The 15280-nt window shown below is 39.5% G+C and overlaps 1 protein-coding gene across 14 annotated transcripts in view; it reads left to right on the forward strand.

Moving 5' to 3' along the window:
- Nucleotides 1-15280, forward strand: part of MAPK10 (mitogen-activated protein kinase 10) — a 141047-nt gene that overhangs the window by 80162 nt on the left and 45605 nt on the right. For all 14 annotated transcript variants that reach the window (XM_068187709.1, XM_068187708.1, XM_068187713.1 and 11 more), the window contains 3 exons: nucleotides 11968-12097; nucleotides 13962-14020; nucleotides 14980-15118. In XM_068187709.1, coding sequence (XP_068043810.1) covers nucleotides 11968-12097; nucleotides 13962-14020; nucleotides 14980-15118 — 328 coding nt within the window. The remainder of the gene's footprint in view (nucleotides 1-11967; nucleotides 12098-13961; nucleotides 14021-14979; nucleotides 15119-15280) is intronic.

Below are 15280 nucleotides of genomic sequence, written 5' to 3' on the forward strand. Positions count from 1 at the left end.
CCACATCCACACATCTTTTTCAATACCTGCAGGGATGGTGACTCAAACACTTCCCAGAGTGTTCAAAGGCTGGAGGAGAAATGTGACAGGTATTGTCCACTACAAGGTGCAGTACACTTGAGCTCTTTTGTACAATGAATATCCTTCAGTTCTGGTTTTGTGTAGCACCATTGACTCCTGGGCTGGCTATAAGGATCTCAAAGGATATTGCAATGGGAATAATGGTAAAAGCCATAGAAAAGAGCAGTTGATGCTTCTGACCATAATCAATTCCAAACTCATGCTTTTGCTGTAGTGCAGTGGGAAAAACAGAGAGAATAGTGATCATATCAGTGTCTTACAGTTAATACACAATTTTATTTTATTGTTTAGCTGGACTCTGGTGTATTCAAGTTCTTGAGACACAAATATTTTTCTCCATCATGGTCCTGCTATCCCAGCAATACTGTTTTAATTTCTTTGTGTCATTGAATTGAAATACTGTATTGCTTCATACAGATTAACATTTGTGCATGTATAAACTGGTATAATTCCCTTGAAGTTCAGAGTTATTCTCTTTGTGGGAACAATCACTAATTTTCCTCAGAAGAGGAGAACAAAGAATATGTGTCATTCAGAAGCAAAATGGGGTGAACAATGTATTTAGATATGCCTAGAATTTCAGTGGTCCTGAAGAGAGTGGCAGCATTAATTTTGTCAGCCCCAGAGTCCCATATGAAGCAGAACTGAGCTTAGATCATGCTTATGTCAAGAGTTTGGTTACTTTCCTTCCAGTTACACAGTTCCATCTTGCAGGCTTTTTGTGCTTAACATTCTGTTGGCTGACACTGCAGATTGATCCCGTTCTGTTGTAGATTTTTCAAATTGTGTCCATTAGTTCAGATTAGTTCAGCCAGTGTTCTCTTCCTCACTCTGTTTTCTGCTTTGCTGATGTGCTTTGACATCCTGCTCCTGAGGAGGTTTTTGAAAAGAACTTTTAGAGAGATTTACAAGAGTGTTCTGTGAGAGGAAGGTAGGAAATAGCTGTCACTTTGTACTGGGAACTGTTGCTGTACTGATAGTAAAATAAGCATGCCAGTATGATCAAATTCTGCCATGTTTCCCTGTGTTAATATCATCCTATACAATGGGAACACGTGGTGATTTAAAATTTTTTTTTGTTTTGGTTTTTTTTTTTTTCCCACATTTTTGGGAAGTTCTTGTTGAAATACCAGATGTTAAAGTCACAGCAAGCTTCAAAATTCACTCATTCACTTGTACATTGCAGGATTTTTCCCCAGCTCCCAGTTTGCAGTTACACTGTGGTATTCTTTTGGTTTTCCAGCATGTCATTGCTCTGAAACACCAAAAACTATGAGTTTTTTGTTTCCCATTGATCTGGTGTACATGTGAAACAGCACATTCTGCTTTGTGGTTCTGATTCCCAATGGGTACAGCATAGGCTTAATATCTCTCTGTATTTGACTTCCAGAATATTGAGTGGAGGTGTTTATTTAAGTTGGTCAAATTTGTGTTTCTTAAGCTGATTTATTAGAGTTTTTATATTAACACATATCCAGAGACAGTTTGCTTGCACATGGAGTGAGAGGAAGAGGCCATGGAGGTCTTGGAGTGCAGCAAAGAACTGAGCTTGGATATGGAAGGAACTGCTGTTAGGATCACAGAGAACTGTTGCCATGTGACAAACTATACATAACATCTAAAAATAGGACAGATGTATTGTGTTTGAGTGGATGTTTGCTTTTTTGGGGTAATGTCCTTTTCCTATCAGAATGCAGAGATTCCTAGTAGGCAGGTAGTCACCACATATTCATGTTTGTCTTCTTTTGTTTCATTTCCCTTTTCTTGTAGAGAGAAATCTAAGATTTAAAATGTAATGGTAATCACAAATGGTATGTAATAAAATGTGCCACAGTAATCTTTTCTAGCAAAGAAATCATGCCCTCTGTCTCTAAAATACACTGCCTGTATTTCTGTGTCCTTTTTTGACTCCTTTCTCCTTAAAGAACTCGTATGGTTTCCATGGCTACAACAGTTAAGCAGGCAAAATCTATTCCATATTTGTACTCTGCAAGTTTATGGGAGGAAAAGGTAAGTAAGTTGGTGAGGGAACCATCTCTGTGCAATCTACTTTTGTGAACCCTGGCAGCAGTGCTCCCTTTACCTGGTCACAAATTCAGTACTGCAAAGGCAGAGTCAGGCTCATTTGAGAGTGCTGGCAGCCAGTGTTTTCAGCTGGATTGGTACAACTCTTAGGCATAGAGCAGGTTTGTTAATAGCTGTGGCTGGACCTGTGCCCCCCTTGGAGCCATTAAAAAATGTATCAGCTGTTTGTAAATTCTGTGTCTGCAGGGAAGTAACTGATGATTGTGAAACATAAGCTCTTTCTGTGTTGGTTGGTTAGAAACTCCATTTAATTTACACTTTTTGCTATCAGACAATTATGTTTTCAAGCCCTCTTTACAGATGTCAGGTACCTATCTGTTCCTACACTGTCAAAAGTTTCCTTTTTGTCGCTGACATTTGTGCTGGTTCACTACTTTGATGCAACTTACTGGACAGATTTTTTCAAGGCTCTCTTTGCTTCTCCTGGAAGACCAGGATTGGCATTAACTACTGTCAGTGCATTGTAACTGCTCCTTAACAGACTTCAAGCTTTTCTGTCCATGTCCTTCACCAGAAATCCTATCCCCACTGACATGAGCACTGTTGCATCATCACCACTGATCACCATGTGTTTCACACGAGACCAATTGCACAAACACTTCTGTTCCCTCGTAGGACCAAGGGGTTTCTCATGTGGTAGGAGAATGGCTGTGGCCACATGGAATCAGGGAGGTAGGGCAATAGGACAGAGCACCTAAATAAAAGGGCAGGCATCAAAACAAAGAAGCAATGGAACCAGAAATAGAAAAGCTAGAGCTAGTCTGGAAAGAAATGCAGCTCAAGTAATTAAATTTTCTTTGTTAGCATGTATTGCTGATATTTATTCTCTGAGATTAATGTAGTCTACAGATGTTCACAGTGCTTTACAGAAAAAAATATACTGTGCTTGGTCCCAGGACCTGTCCGTAGACAATCATAAGAGCCAGTGACAGCCCAAAAAAATTAAAAAGAAGTTGTGGAAGATAGAAAGATAGTATGAAACAAGATATTCTGGGTGAAATTTGTGAACAATGGAAGGCATGTCTGGCATGACATGAGTGGGAAAACTCAGCAGAATGGGCAGGAGTTTGCAATAGAGACAGATAGATAGGGAAGAAGAAAGTAAGAAGACTCAAATACAGGAGTCCCTGTGCAAGTCAAAAATAGGACATTGAAGGGATTTTTTGTTTGTGGGTGTTATTTGTATGGAATTTTTGGGGGGGTTGGTTGGTTTTTTTATCTTTTTTTCTTTTTTGGCTTCAAATACAGTGTTTTAAAATCCTGTCTACACATCTAAGTCTTGAAATTTCTGGTATAACTTGGCAACTCAAAAATCTAATTGTGAGGTGAGGATCCAGGGTGATGCAGAGTCCCCAGGCAGGTGCAAAGGAGAGCCCCTTTATTGCAAAAGCCATGCCTTTTTAAGCAGTCAGGCCTTTATCAATTACATACCTTTAAAACTTAACAAACATTTTTCAGCCAACCACCATACACCATGATGTGGACATGCTAGGGTTATGTAACTTGTTTTTCTACCCCTAATTCAACTGAGTCTCTTTCCCATAGTCCTTTTCTAGCAGGCCTGAGCCATGATTTTACATGGCCTTCTCTTTGTAAGGTTTTACCTCTATGCAACATCTAATTATTTTTTGGTTTGTTTCAATTGGAAAAAGACACTTTGGCTTGTTATGCAGCAGGTAAAATATGCTGTTTTTTTCTGCTTAGAACAGCCTTGTAGAGATTGCAGGGTTAGTTTGGGGGAAACTAGAATTTGAGTAGCCTTTTAGGGTTAAACTTCTTACCTTTTTTCTCCCATGATTATCATGTTGTAGGTGAAGGATTTGTAGCAGTGCACTTTTATTCCACTCTTGAATTTTGGTTTTTAATCATTTGAAAAAGGCAGCAAGAAAAATGAAATAGCATTTCTTATTCACCCAAGTGACAGCTTTTGTTCTATTTGTCAGGCAAGCAAGCAAGTCTTTTAAATTATGGTTGTGAGGGAATAATAGTAAGATAGTAGCTGGTTTCTATTCCCGTTTGTAGGTCCAAAAAATTGCAGGTTGATCACGTGATTGACAGTTTGAATGTGGTAAGTACTCAGCTTCTGCCAGGTGCACAGACTCTGACTCAATGCCACTATTTCCCATGTCTTTTAAATTGCTGTTAAACAAGGAAACTGGACTTTTTCTGGCTGTGATGCTTAACAAACTTGAAAACTGTCCAAAGTTTACATTCCCTGCTGAGCTCAGAGCAATAAATGTCAGATCTCTTTGCCAAATTCAGTGTCTTATACCAATTTTCCAGATGTGGTGCAAACATCTACTTAATATGGTTTACCTGCAAATCATGTTTAAGCCTCTTTTGCCCATGCGTTTCCTGCCACTGAATATTGATAGGCACCCCCAGCTCTGGTCCATTTTTCAGTTTTTTACTTTGCTCTGGCTTTGGTAAATCCTTGAACATGCCAAGAGTGAGTAGTGTAGGATACTCTGGAAACCATGAGGTTGTCATCTCTTACATGCTTCACGTGTATAAGAAAGCGTATTGGTCTAGAGCCCTCTTAAAGCCGGATGGAGATGGCTCCTTTTGCTGCCCACGTTCAATCTCCTAGGCTGGCAGCTAACAAAAGCTCCTGGCAGCTAGCACACTGTGTAGTGAGTTAGTGACAAGACATTCAAGACCAGAAAGTACTGATTTTACAGTTCTGTTCAGAAAAGTATTAAACAGCCGAGCAGCTTTCCGAGCCAAGTACACAGAATTAGCAGAGCACATGCAGATGAGAAGTATGTAAACATGCTCCATACTCAGCATCCTCATGAATATTTTAATCTCCTGCCAAACTGAGCCAGAGCCCACTGAGTGGTGTGCCAGGCAATGTGTGAACATTATAGCTGTTTCCACATTGCCTTTCCCACTGTATCCCTGTATCCCCACTGTCTTTGTGAGAGAAAATAACTATGGGAAGAGTTTTATCTTGCCTCAATATGCACAACTGATAACTGGTGGATTGCAAAATTATTCTTTTTAGGGCACCACCAGCTCACATAATTAGAAAGATAACTAACTTTTATTGTAAATATGTTTATTAAAAATAAGTGTTCCATCCTTTTTTATCCCTGCAGCTTCTTTTACATTGCCTTATAGATGATGGCTCAAACACCTTTCTTCAGACCCTCCCATCTGAAATTTTGGCAGATAAGAGCTCTCTCAGCATGACTAAATTGCAAGATAGATGTCATAGAGAACTTTTCAGATCTAGCTGTCCTTAGAATTATGAATGAATGCTGCTTCCAGTTTTATCTTTGCTGCAATGGGCTGCTTGGCTTTGACATTTTAGGCAATGACTGTAGTAGTTGAAAAAGAATGAGCAATACAGATTCAAAATTAGACTGGATATGGATATGACAATTACACTGTTTAATCCTTTACGGCTGGCAATAAAGGGACTGGATGATTTGTGGGCTTGGACTTTGTGTTTGGATGTAAGCATGTAGGCTCTTGAGCCAGATAATAGACACCCCTACCAGAGAGAACAGTGAGGTACTCAACTTTTTCCCTCAGTCTTCAGGGGCAACCTCTCTTCCCACACCTCTGCAGTGGAGGGACAGCAGGATAGGGACTGGGGGAGCAAAGTCGCTCCCACTGTAAATAAAGATCAGGTTTATGAGGAGCCTGAATGTCCATGAGTCAAGCCAGAGTGCTGAGGGAATTGGCTGATGTAGTTGCCAAAACACTCTCCATGATATTTGAAAATCCATGGCAGTCAGGTGAAGTCCCAGGTGACAGGAAAAAGGGAAACTTTGTACCCACCTTCAAACAGGGCAGAAAGCAAGACCCTGGGAACTACTGACCTGTCAGCCTCAGCCATGTGCCTGGGAATATCACAGAACAGATCCTTCTGGAAGTTGTGCTATGGCACATGGAAGACATGGAGGTGATTCAGGACAGCCAGCAGGACTTCACCAAGGGTAAGTCCTGCCTGACCAGCTCTATAGCTTTCTGTGATGGAGTGACTCCATCAGTGGGCAAGGGAAGTGTTTCACATGTAATTTATGTGGACTTCTGTGAAGCCTTTGACATAGCATCCCTCTCTCTAAAATGGCAAGAGAATTGAGGGGAGGAAACGTGCATCCGGAGGGTCGTGGTCAACAGGTCAGAATCCTGATGGACATCAGTGAGAAGTGGTGCCCCTCAGAGGTCCATACTGGGACCAGGGTTGTTTAATATCTTCATTAATCACAGACAAAGAGATCAAGTGCATCTCAGCAAATTTGCAGGCTTATGACCTTTAACAAGACCAAGTATAAGATGCTGCACCTGGGTTGGGTCAGCCCTGGGATCAGCACCAGCTGGGGATGAACAGATCCAGAGCAGCCCTGCCCAGAAGGACTTGGAGGTGCTGGTGGATGAGAGGCCGGACATGACCCAGCCAGGGCACTGTTGGAACAGAAAGCCAAACACATCCTGGGCTGCATCCACAGCAGCATGGGCAGTAGGGGAAGAAGGGGATGAGTGAGACCAGCTGTCTTTCCTGATAAAACACTGAAATGTAAAAATAGAGCCACACATTTGAACTTTTTTTCTTAAAATTCTCCAGTTTTTGTGGCACGTCTTTGAAGTTTAAGCACCGCAGAATTGACTATTAATCTTGACAGCAATGATGAATTTTCATTCAAGGACTGGGATGATAATCCCAAACAATTTAGGCACTTCAGTTCTCTCTTATGTTACTTCATTCCAACACAGGATAATAGATCACATGTTTCTGTGCAATGCAGGAAGGAACATTTTGAGCCCAATCAATAATCTCTGCAGTGATGAGGAACCTCATGGAAAACCTTGGCAGCTAATTTATTTATTCTGTGAAACTGGAATCTGGTGATAGTAAAAAAATGATGACTTGTGTAGCAGCTGGGGAGGCAGCTTGGTTATATTTTCTAATCTAGCTGTTTCCACTGGCTGGCAAGAAGCTGTGAGCTGATGGAAACACAGAAAATCAGGCTGGAACCATAACTGGCAACAAGAAAAGTGCAGCAGTCATCCATTATGAAGCTGTATTGGTCTTCTTTAGCATCAGCTGTGAATATTTTTTCAATTTCTCTGCATTTTCAGAGGGAATAGAGCTGATCCAGAGAGTATAGTAGCCATTCCTGACAAGAGGTCTGCAACACTTCAGTACAGTCATACTGGATTTTTTTTTTATTTTTAACACAAAGGATTGCTTCCAAACCTAATAAGGAATTTTAAAGGTTTTTTGTTATAGCAGCCTTTGACTTGTACTGCCTGGGGAAAACTTTCTGCACCCTGGTGCATGTTTGGAATTCTTTTCTTTTTCCACTAGTTTAATGGAAAACATTCACCATATTTAAATATGCTTTTTGGAGAGCTTTCACTCTAATAACTTTTTTCTGTTTGAAAGTAATTATTGAAGAGCAGAATATGCACTGTTTGTATGAATGTCTGCCTTTAGAGACTTGGAAGTTATATGTCAAGAGGAGAAAAACAAGTTAAGAATGAGAAAGTCTAATTTAATTCTAAAATTTGGACTGATACATGAGGGCAATGTAAGGCGCAAACAAACCAAGCACACCAAAAAACCCCTAGCAGAGTACACTTAGAAAAGTTTGCTTAAAGCAAAATAACATTTTCACTCTTTTTTGCTGGAGTATTTGGCTGAAAGGGGACTGCAAATAGAGAGAAGGTAAAGAACTTGAAACATTTTATGGTTAAGCTTCATAAACCACACCTACAGAAGTTTTGCTTGACACAGGAAAAATATTCGGTTCTTGTCATTTCTGTAAATGACATCTTCAGAAACTGCAATAGTGATAGTTATCTGAAACCAAGGGCTTTGAAATTGCCACAGAGAAATTGCTGGGGAAAGGATTCATATATGCATCCATCTTTGCTTTTCTTTTTTATCTATCTGAACATATACATTTAGATGTGTATCTGAGCATATCTATAGAAGGCGTTCCACTCCGTATATGGTGGTGATCAGTGGTGGAGGATGAGCCATCATTAGCATTCTTGTTAAATGTGATTTTCAGGTTGTCCTTTATTATCCTAAGAACCCATCTCTAAGATTTGACTTTAAAAAATACGCATTTTCTGTGGGTTTAACAGTCTGTTCTGGGGTAGACAATAATGGAATTGATAAATGTTAAGTTTCTCTGTTGATGAAAAGATGAGAGGAATAATTTTAAGTATTTATTGTAAGTGTCTATTGAAATAGCAACTTGGACATGAAACTAGAATGCTTTCCATTTCTTTTCAAAATAGGTGTAAAAATGAATGCCTGGTCCTCCAAGTGCATGACAACAGATCATTGCTCATTGATCATTATAGTCTGAGGTCACACAGAATATTATGGTAAATGATGGCTTGGATTTGTGTAAATCTGACTAGGAAGAGTTTCATTTTTTTTCTTGCCAAAGCAAAAAGCCTTGTTAAATAGCTATGATTGCATATATCTCTTGGTAGTCATGAATTTATATTCACTAAATTTTTTTATCTCTGCTAAATAGGTTTGTTTCAAATTATTTACAGTTTTAAAAGGCATTTTTAGCACTAACATTTACCATTTCAGACTAACTGTAAAGAGGATTTATAGGGAAAGAGTTTATTTACTGCCTTTTCTGTCTGTACAGCTGCCAGAGACATGGTAGTAAATTTTGAGGATTTTTCTGAGCTCATGTTACAGTAAAGCTATTATTTTATAACAAGACCAGGGGTAATTTAGAGTCTTTGCTATAAAATCAAGAAACTGTAGAAATTAAAAAAATAAATCTACAGTTGAGCAAGAGGTGATTTGATAGAGTTTCCAGAGAAATTATTTTAGATTCAAGTCTAGTCTCTTATTTGAGATTTAGAGTGGCTTTCATACTCAGCCTTTTCACCACAGTTCACAGACACTCATTACTCTCTCTCTTATCCCTGGAGCCACATGTTTATACAGCCACTCTTCTGCCAGTGATTGAAGTTTGTCTTAAGAAGGCTTATCATCAATACTAACCTTGGTGTTCCAAGGTAAGGATTTTGTGTTGCAAGCAGCAGAGAGAGGACATACATCTGGTGTCTGTAGTTTGATTGTAGTGAAGTGCAGAGTTGGCTGGCTGTAAACAAAAGCTTATTTCTGATGAACACAGAAAAAAAACATCAGGGCTGTGGATTTACCCAGTGCAATGAATTTACGTATTGGCTTCTTGAAGCAGTTGGAAACCTTCCATTTGATAGAAGACCATGATAGAATTGCAGTCAAGATCTTTGTGTCTCAATGCAAATATCCCTCTACAAAGGATTACTTTAGTTCTTCCGTGGTATGCAAGTAACAGGAATTGGCCATAAAAGCCAAGGGTTTAAGAAGCCTTTGGTTTCCTGATTTTAGATCGATGGTTTTGTCTGCTGCTTTGACAGAGAGAGAAAATTCAGAAAAGCAGACAGAGATCAGAAGCTGAGGAAAATGTTTGCTCAGACAAACTTTTGTTGTTTTCTAACTCCTAGTCAGTATTTTTATGATGTATCTAATGAGATTAAAATATGACAAATATTATTAAAATTACTCACAGTACTCTTACACAGCTCAGATGAGTGTTACATAGGCTTTTCATCCTAAAAGAAGTTGGGTGATCAAGTAATATGGATTAGCTGAGATATTTGTCTGCTGAAGTATATTTGCAGTATATGTCCATGAACAATAGGGACAAAATATTTAACTGTTGAAAGATCCTGTTTATTTAAATCCTTGGGCTTTGCATTTTATTTGTTCAATGCTTTCTTAATGGAACTAAAGGGTATTTTAGTTGTGGCCTTTATGATGCCCTGTTGTGGCTGAACTACATCAGAATGAGAGACACGACTCTTGACAGCTGCTGCAGGGGGTTTGCTTTCTGCTACATACTGTTAGGCTGTAAATCACATGTCATGTTCCTCCTAACACAGGGTTTAGTTGGGTGAAATTCTGTGGCTAGAGAGAAATCAAGTCAGGCTCACTCTCTGATAGCCTTGTCACCTAAGCTGCTGCTTGTATGGTTTAACTGGTGAGTACAGTATCTTTGTGTATGCATGTGACCAGCAGGGTATTAGCTGGGTCATGGAAGTTATATGCCGTATTAATGAATAGGAGAATAAAGAATTGTTACCAACTGACAGAATGGATGATGTTGGAGTACACCTGGTCCAACCCACCTGTTCAAAGCAGAGTCACCTAGAGCAGATTGCTCAGGACCACTGGAAGAGTCACCTTAACTCCTCCCAGCAGATAAAGAAAATTTGTAAGATCCATCCTAAACTTTCTCCCGGCTAAACAACTCCAGCTCACTCAGCTGCTCTCTGTATGACAGATCTTCCAGTCCCTAATAATCTTCATGTCTCACCAGTGGAAGTGCTCCAGTCTTTATCTTTCTCATACTGGTGAGCCTGGAGTATAACCCAGAACTCCAGATGTGGCCATGGAAAGATCACTTTCCTAGACCCACTCTCAAGAGACTTCCTAAATAAGTCCTACAAGTAATCTTTGCAAAACTTCTCATCACCTTTAGGAAACAATTGTTCTTATTTATGGGATGCATTTGGTGTGTATTTATGCAGATGTAGTGAAAATTCAGTATTTCTGATTCTTCTGTTTTTGTGTGGTTTCCCAGACAAACATTACCAACAGTTTCTTACCTATTTTGAACAGCTGTACATTTTTGTTGGCTTTGTGACTAAGCTTCTGATGCTTGCATGCTTTCTGCTCAACTTGGTTAATTAGCCTCTGTCACTGAATGTCTGCAGTAAGCAAGGGCTAATGAGAAAAAAATTTGCAGGATTCTAAATATTTACTTCATGCTTAGGAAAGCAATCTTTAGAACAATGGGTGGTTTGGTTGATTTATCTCCTGGGAAATACACTGCTGCTTTTCATGGACTAGCAGAAAACTCATGTCATGCCTTTCCTCTTTCTTGGTAAAAGGAAAAATCAGGAAGAGGGTCTGAGGATGCTGTCCGTTTGGGAATGCTTCTAGAACTTAGTGTGCTTTGTGGTATTTAGAAGCCAGAATTTATGTAGTCAGATTTGAACCACCAAAATAAGTGTTTCAAATACATAAGAAGTAACATTTATAAAAATAGCAGAAGGTTGTGAAAAACACATAAAAGTTTAAGGAGCATTTTAGGGCTCCAGCTTTAAAAGTTCACTTTGCAAACAATGTATTTCTTCATTTTCAAAAGTTGTAACTGTGCATATGTAACAATTTTTTTTTTACCAGGAATCAGTAAAAAACCTTGTGAAATAGTTCTGTTTCTAGGTATGTTATTGGAATTGGATTATATGGTCTCAAAGAATGACTAAATAACTTGATCCCATTAGAAATATCATAAGGAAAACACAAAATTAATTTTGGGCTAAGTCGGCACTCGGTTGTCGAGCCATGTTATGAAAGTGTTCTTAACTCTGACACAAAAAGCAAAACACTTTTCTGCTGTAGCCATGCACAGAGAGTTGTGTTATGAAACAACTTTGTTCTCATCCAGTTTTTATTGTATTTTTATCCGAAGTTACTTGATTTTTTTCCCCCACCCTTTGAAAATAAGTGTTAATTTCCAACAGAATTGGAGTTCAGAAGTAGTGGTGTATGCTGTCTTCTGCTGATGTGGTGCTACATGATTCTATTGATATCTTACTTTTTTTTTTTTTTACTAGAAACTCTCTTCTTCTTTTGTCCCAGTATTTTCCTCAGTGGCAAAAAAAAAGGAAGTGGTAGACCTGAGGTTTAGGAATTTACCTGAGTAAGTGCTGGATACTCTCTAAGATGCATAACCCCTGTGTTTGTCATCACTGCAGTGCTGCATATGATGCTGTCCTTGACAGAAACGTGGCCATTAAGAAGCTCAGCCGACCATTTCAGAACCAAACCCACGCCAAGCGAGCTTACCGGGAGCTGGTCCTCATGAAGTGTGTGAATCATAAAAATGTAAGTGTTCAGCAGGAGAAATGGTATGTGCATTGCTGTGTTAGAAAGGAAGTTGTTTTGTTGGGTTCCTCTTTTAAATGGAAGAAATTAGAAGTAAATTATGTCAAGGGCTACACTCTGTCTGGTACTACATGTTCTCACAGGAGAGACTGAGGGTATTCTACATATTTTTTTAAAGGCTGTGCCAAACTGGGATTGTTCGAGACTTTCCTGCTTCTTACATCATCTACTGTATATCATTTGGATTCCATAATGAATGAAAATATTCCTATGCTGCACCAGGAGTGTTATTCCAGGGCTGAATGTTAATTTTAACCATTATCTGTTAGAACTATCTGCCTGACTCTGTATCAACTGCTTTTTTGTAGTGAAATAGGTAGGATTGCCACACTGCATTGTAAAGGGCTGTCCCAGGGATTTCATTTTTTTCCACCTCCTGGATTTCCTGCTGCCATATCTGTGTGCTTCTTCCTTTTCATTAGGAGAGAATTTTTCAGTTTGCAGTGTCTACCTGTCCCTCAGATCTTGCAATGACTCTTTCTCCTTACGCAGATATATAAATGAGCTTATAACAATGTGATGTAAGGGGAGATTTTGCACTTGTTCTCGATCACATGTTCACATGGAAAGAGAAAGGACTGACCCTAAAATGGCATATTGCAGGACTTGACATTACAATCTCTGCGCCTCACTTCTGGGCAGTGATTTATCCTTACATTCCCACTGTGTTGATCAGGACTGTTCCTGTCTTTTCCCTGTTGACTTGATGGAAGCTACCCTCAGCCAGCCCAGTGCATGAGGATTTGAAAATGCAGGGATGAGCGAGAAGTTTTTTAATGGACTGGAAAGAGCAGAGGGGCAGCAGGAGCGTCACTAATTTTAAATACATAATTTTAAACATGGTGCATGACAGCTGCTAACAGCACCACATGGGTTGGGTCAGAGCTTTAATCTGTCTGTACAGAGAAGTGCAAAGGAAGGAGAGGATTGTAAAGGCACTTTTGCAGAGATAAAATTCAGTCAGAATGTGTGGAGTAAAGAGAAAGAATGTTGAACAATTTCTGTTAGAAAACCTAAAGAGGTAATGGAGGTGGGAAGGGAGACATTCAGGTATTGCCTTCATGGCAGCAGTGCTGGTGTCATCTAACTCCGTTACCTGCACAGAGGGAAAACAGGGGAAATCCAGATCTGTGGGGTCACATTTTTTCCTCTATTCTTTTTCACACATTCTTACCAGTGTCTTTCAGCAGCCCAGCTCGTTTAAAATAAAAAAAAAAAAAAAACCAAAAATGCTAACCAAACAAGAGAAAGGAGAAAAAGAGTTGAAGTATGCAAGATGTCTTTGCTCAGGGTGTCTCTGTGTCAAAGTGCTTCTACTGTAAAGTTGTACCTGCCACGATGGAATTTGTGTCAGCCAGCATGTGCATGTATGTGCCCTCAAAGGAATTGAGGTCATGTCAGAGAGAAGGAAGGACTACTGTTTAATAAGATGATCCTTGGTTATTTGTCCCCTCGAATTATCATTCCTCATAAATAAGAAAATTCGGGCTGTAGCACAAAGACTGCTATGCTAGATTGAGCTGAAGTTGATCTTTGAACCTGCAGCTTCAAAACTGAGAGGAGTGTCTCACCCTTAGCACTTTGTTTTGTCACTGGTTTCAGATGATTTCAAGTGCATCTAGAAGAAATCTGAGAGATCTGTGGTATTTCATTTTGAATGCTGCTGATTTTTTATGGATTCATAAAGTGAGAACCGTTAATATAAATAAGCAGTGAAAAAACAGTTTATTCTTTCACATAGTTCAAAACAGGTTCAACTGATTGTGTATATCACTTTATTCTTTTGTCTTACTTTGCTTTTCAGATTATAAGTTTATTAAATGTCTTCACACCACAGAAATCTCTGGAGGAGTTCCAGGATGTGTAAGTAACAGGAGTAGTAATTAAGCTAAAGCTTTAGGGATGTGTGAGGCATTATGGTGTACCTTGATTGCAATAATTCAACAAAATACAAAGGTTGTAGCCCCATCTAAAAAAGATAGTGTGAGTCTAGTAGGTAGAAAAATATTCTGAATACCCATATTGAGAGCTCTTTTGACAATTTAAGGTGAAAACCACCAGGTTTCATATTTGTTGTGTAAAGTTATTTGCATGGGGAACTAAAGGTAGGTGCAGAAGACAACCAGCATCTCTGTTGGAACCTTGCCCTGCTGGACAACCACTGTTGTGCCTAGTACAAACCTGCTGTGAATGAAATGTTAAGTATTCTTTGTTTCATATTGTTGCTCTCCTTTTATCTTTCTGTCTTTCCCATATTCTGTATACATTGCATGGAAATATGTTCCTGTTCTGCAGTCTGATACCAGCAGTAACCAATTAATTGTTTTGAGAATTTTGTGAAGTCATGCAAGCTTAGGAGGATTTTTGGAGGCATTTTGCACGGGGATGAATATTTTACTCTCTCAGACACCTCTGTTTCTCTCAGATTCCCATGTGTACTGTGGCAGCCATCCTTGCAGTGGCCAAAGGCCGAGCAGTTACATCATTTGGTGCTTGTGGGTCTTCTGGGTTTTGTGCATTTCTGTGTGGTGCTGCCTGATTGCCCATGTAGGGTATAGTCTCTGTCATGGGGAATGCACCAAGAAACAGCAAATAATCCGCCAGTTTTCCTGGTGTGCTAAAAGAGTGGTGTCTCAGCTGTGAGATATAAACACCACCATGGTGCTGTGGTTAGTGGGCCCAGTCTCCAGCTGTGTTACTCCCAGTCATCAAAAAGAAAGTGAATTTTAGAGCAAGAAAAAGCATTGTTACTTATTTGAGATGATGCTGTGATTTGCCTTCAACACAAAAAAATAACCCTGTGGCTTTGCTTTTCCATTCAGCTACCTGGTGATGGAATTAATGGATGCCAACCTGTGCCAGGTCATTCAGATGGAGCTGGACCATGAGCGAATGTCTTACCTTCTGTACCAAATGCTCTGTGGAATCAAGCATCTTCACTCTGCAGGGATTATTCACAGGGTAAGGGGCCTTTGGCTTAAAACTTAAGGCAGCATATGAAATGATCATGAAGACTTTAAATGCCACTTGGCTCTCTTGTGTACTGTGGATCAAAGCCCTCTGTCCCAGTGCAATGAATAAAAGACATAAAAGCCACAGTCAGAGGTCATGGGATATGGAATT

The sequence above is a fragment of the Anomalospiza imberbis genome, chromosome 4, assembly GCF_031753505.1.
Source record: "Anomalospiza imberbis isolate Cuckoo-Finch-1a 21T00152 chromosome 4, ASM3175350v1, whole genome shotgun sequence".
Lineage (NCBI taxonomy): Eukaryota > Metazoa > Chordata > Aves > Passeriformes > Viduidae > Anomalospiza > Anomalospiza imberbis.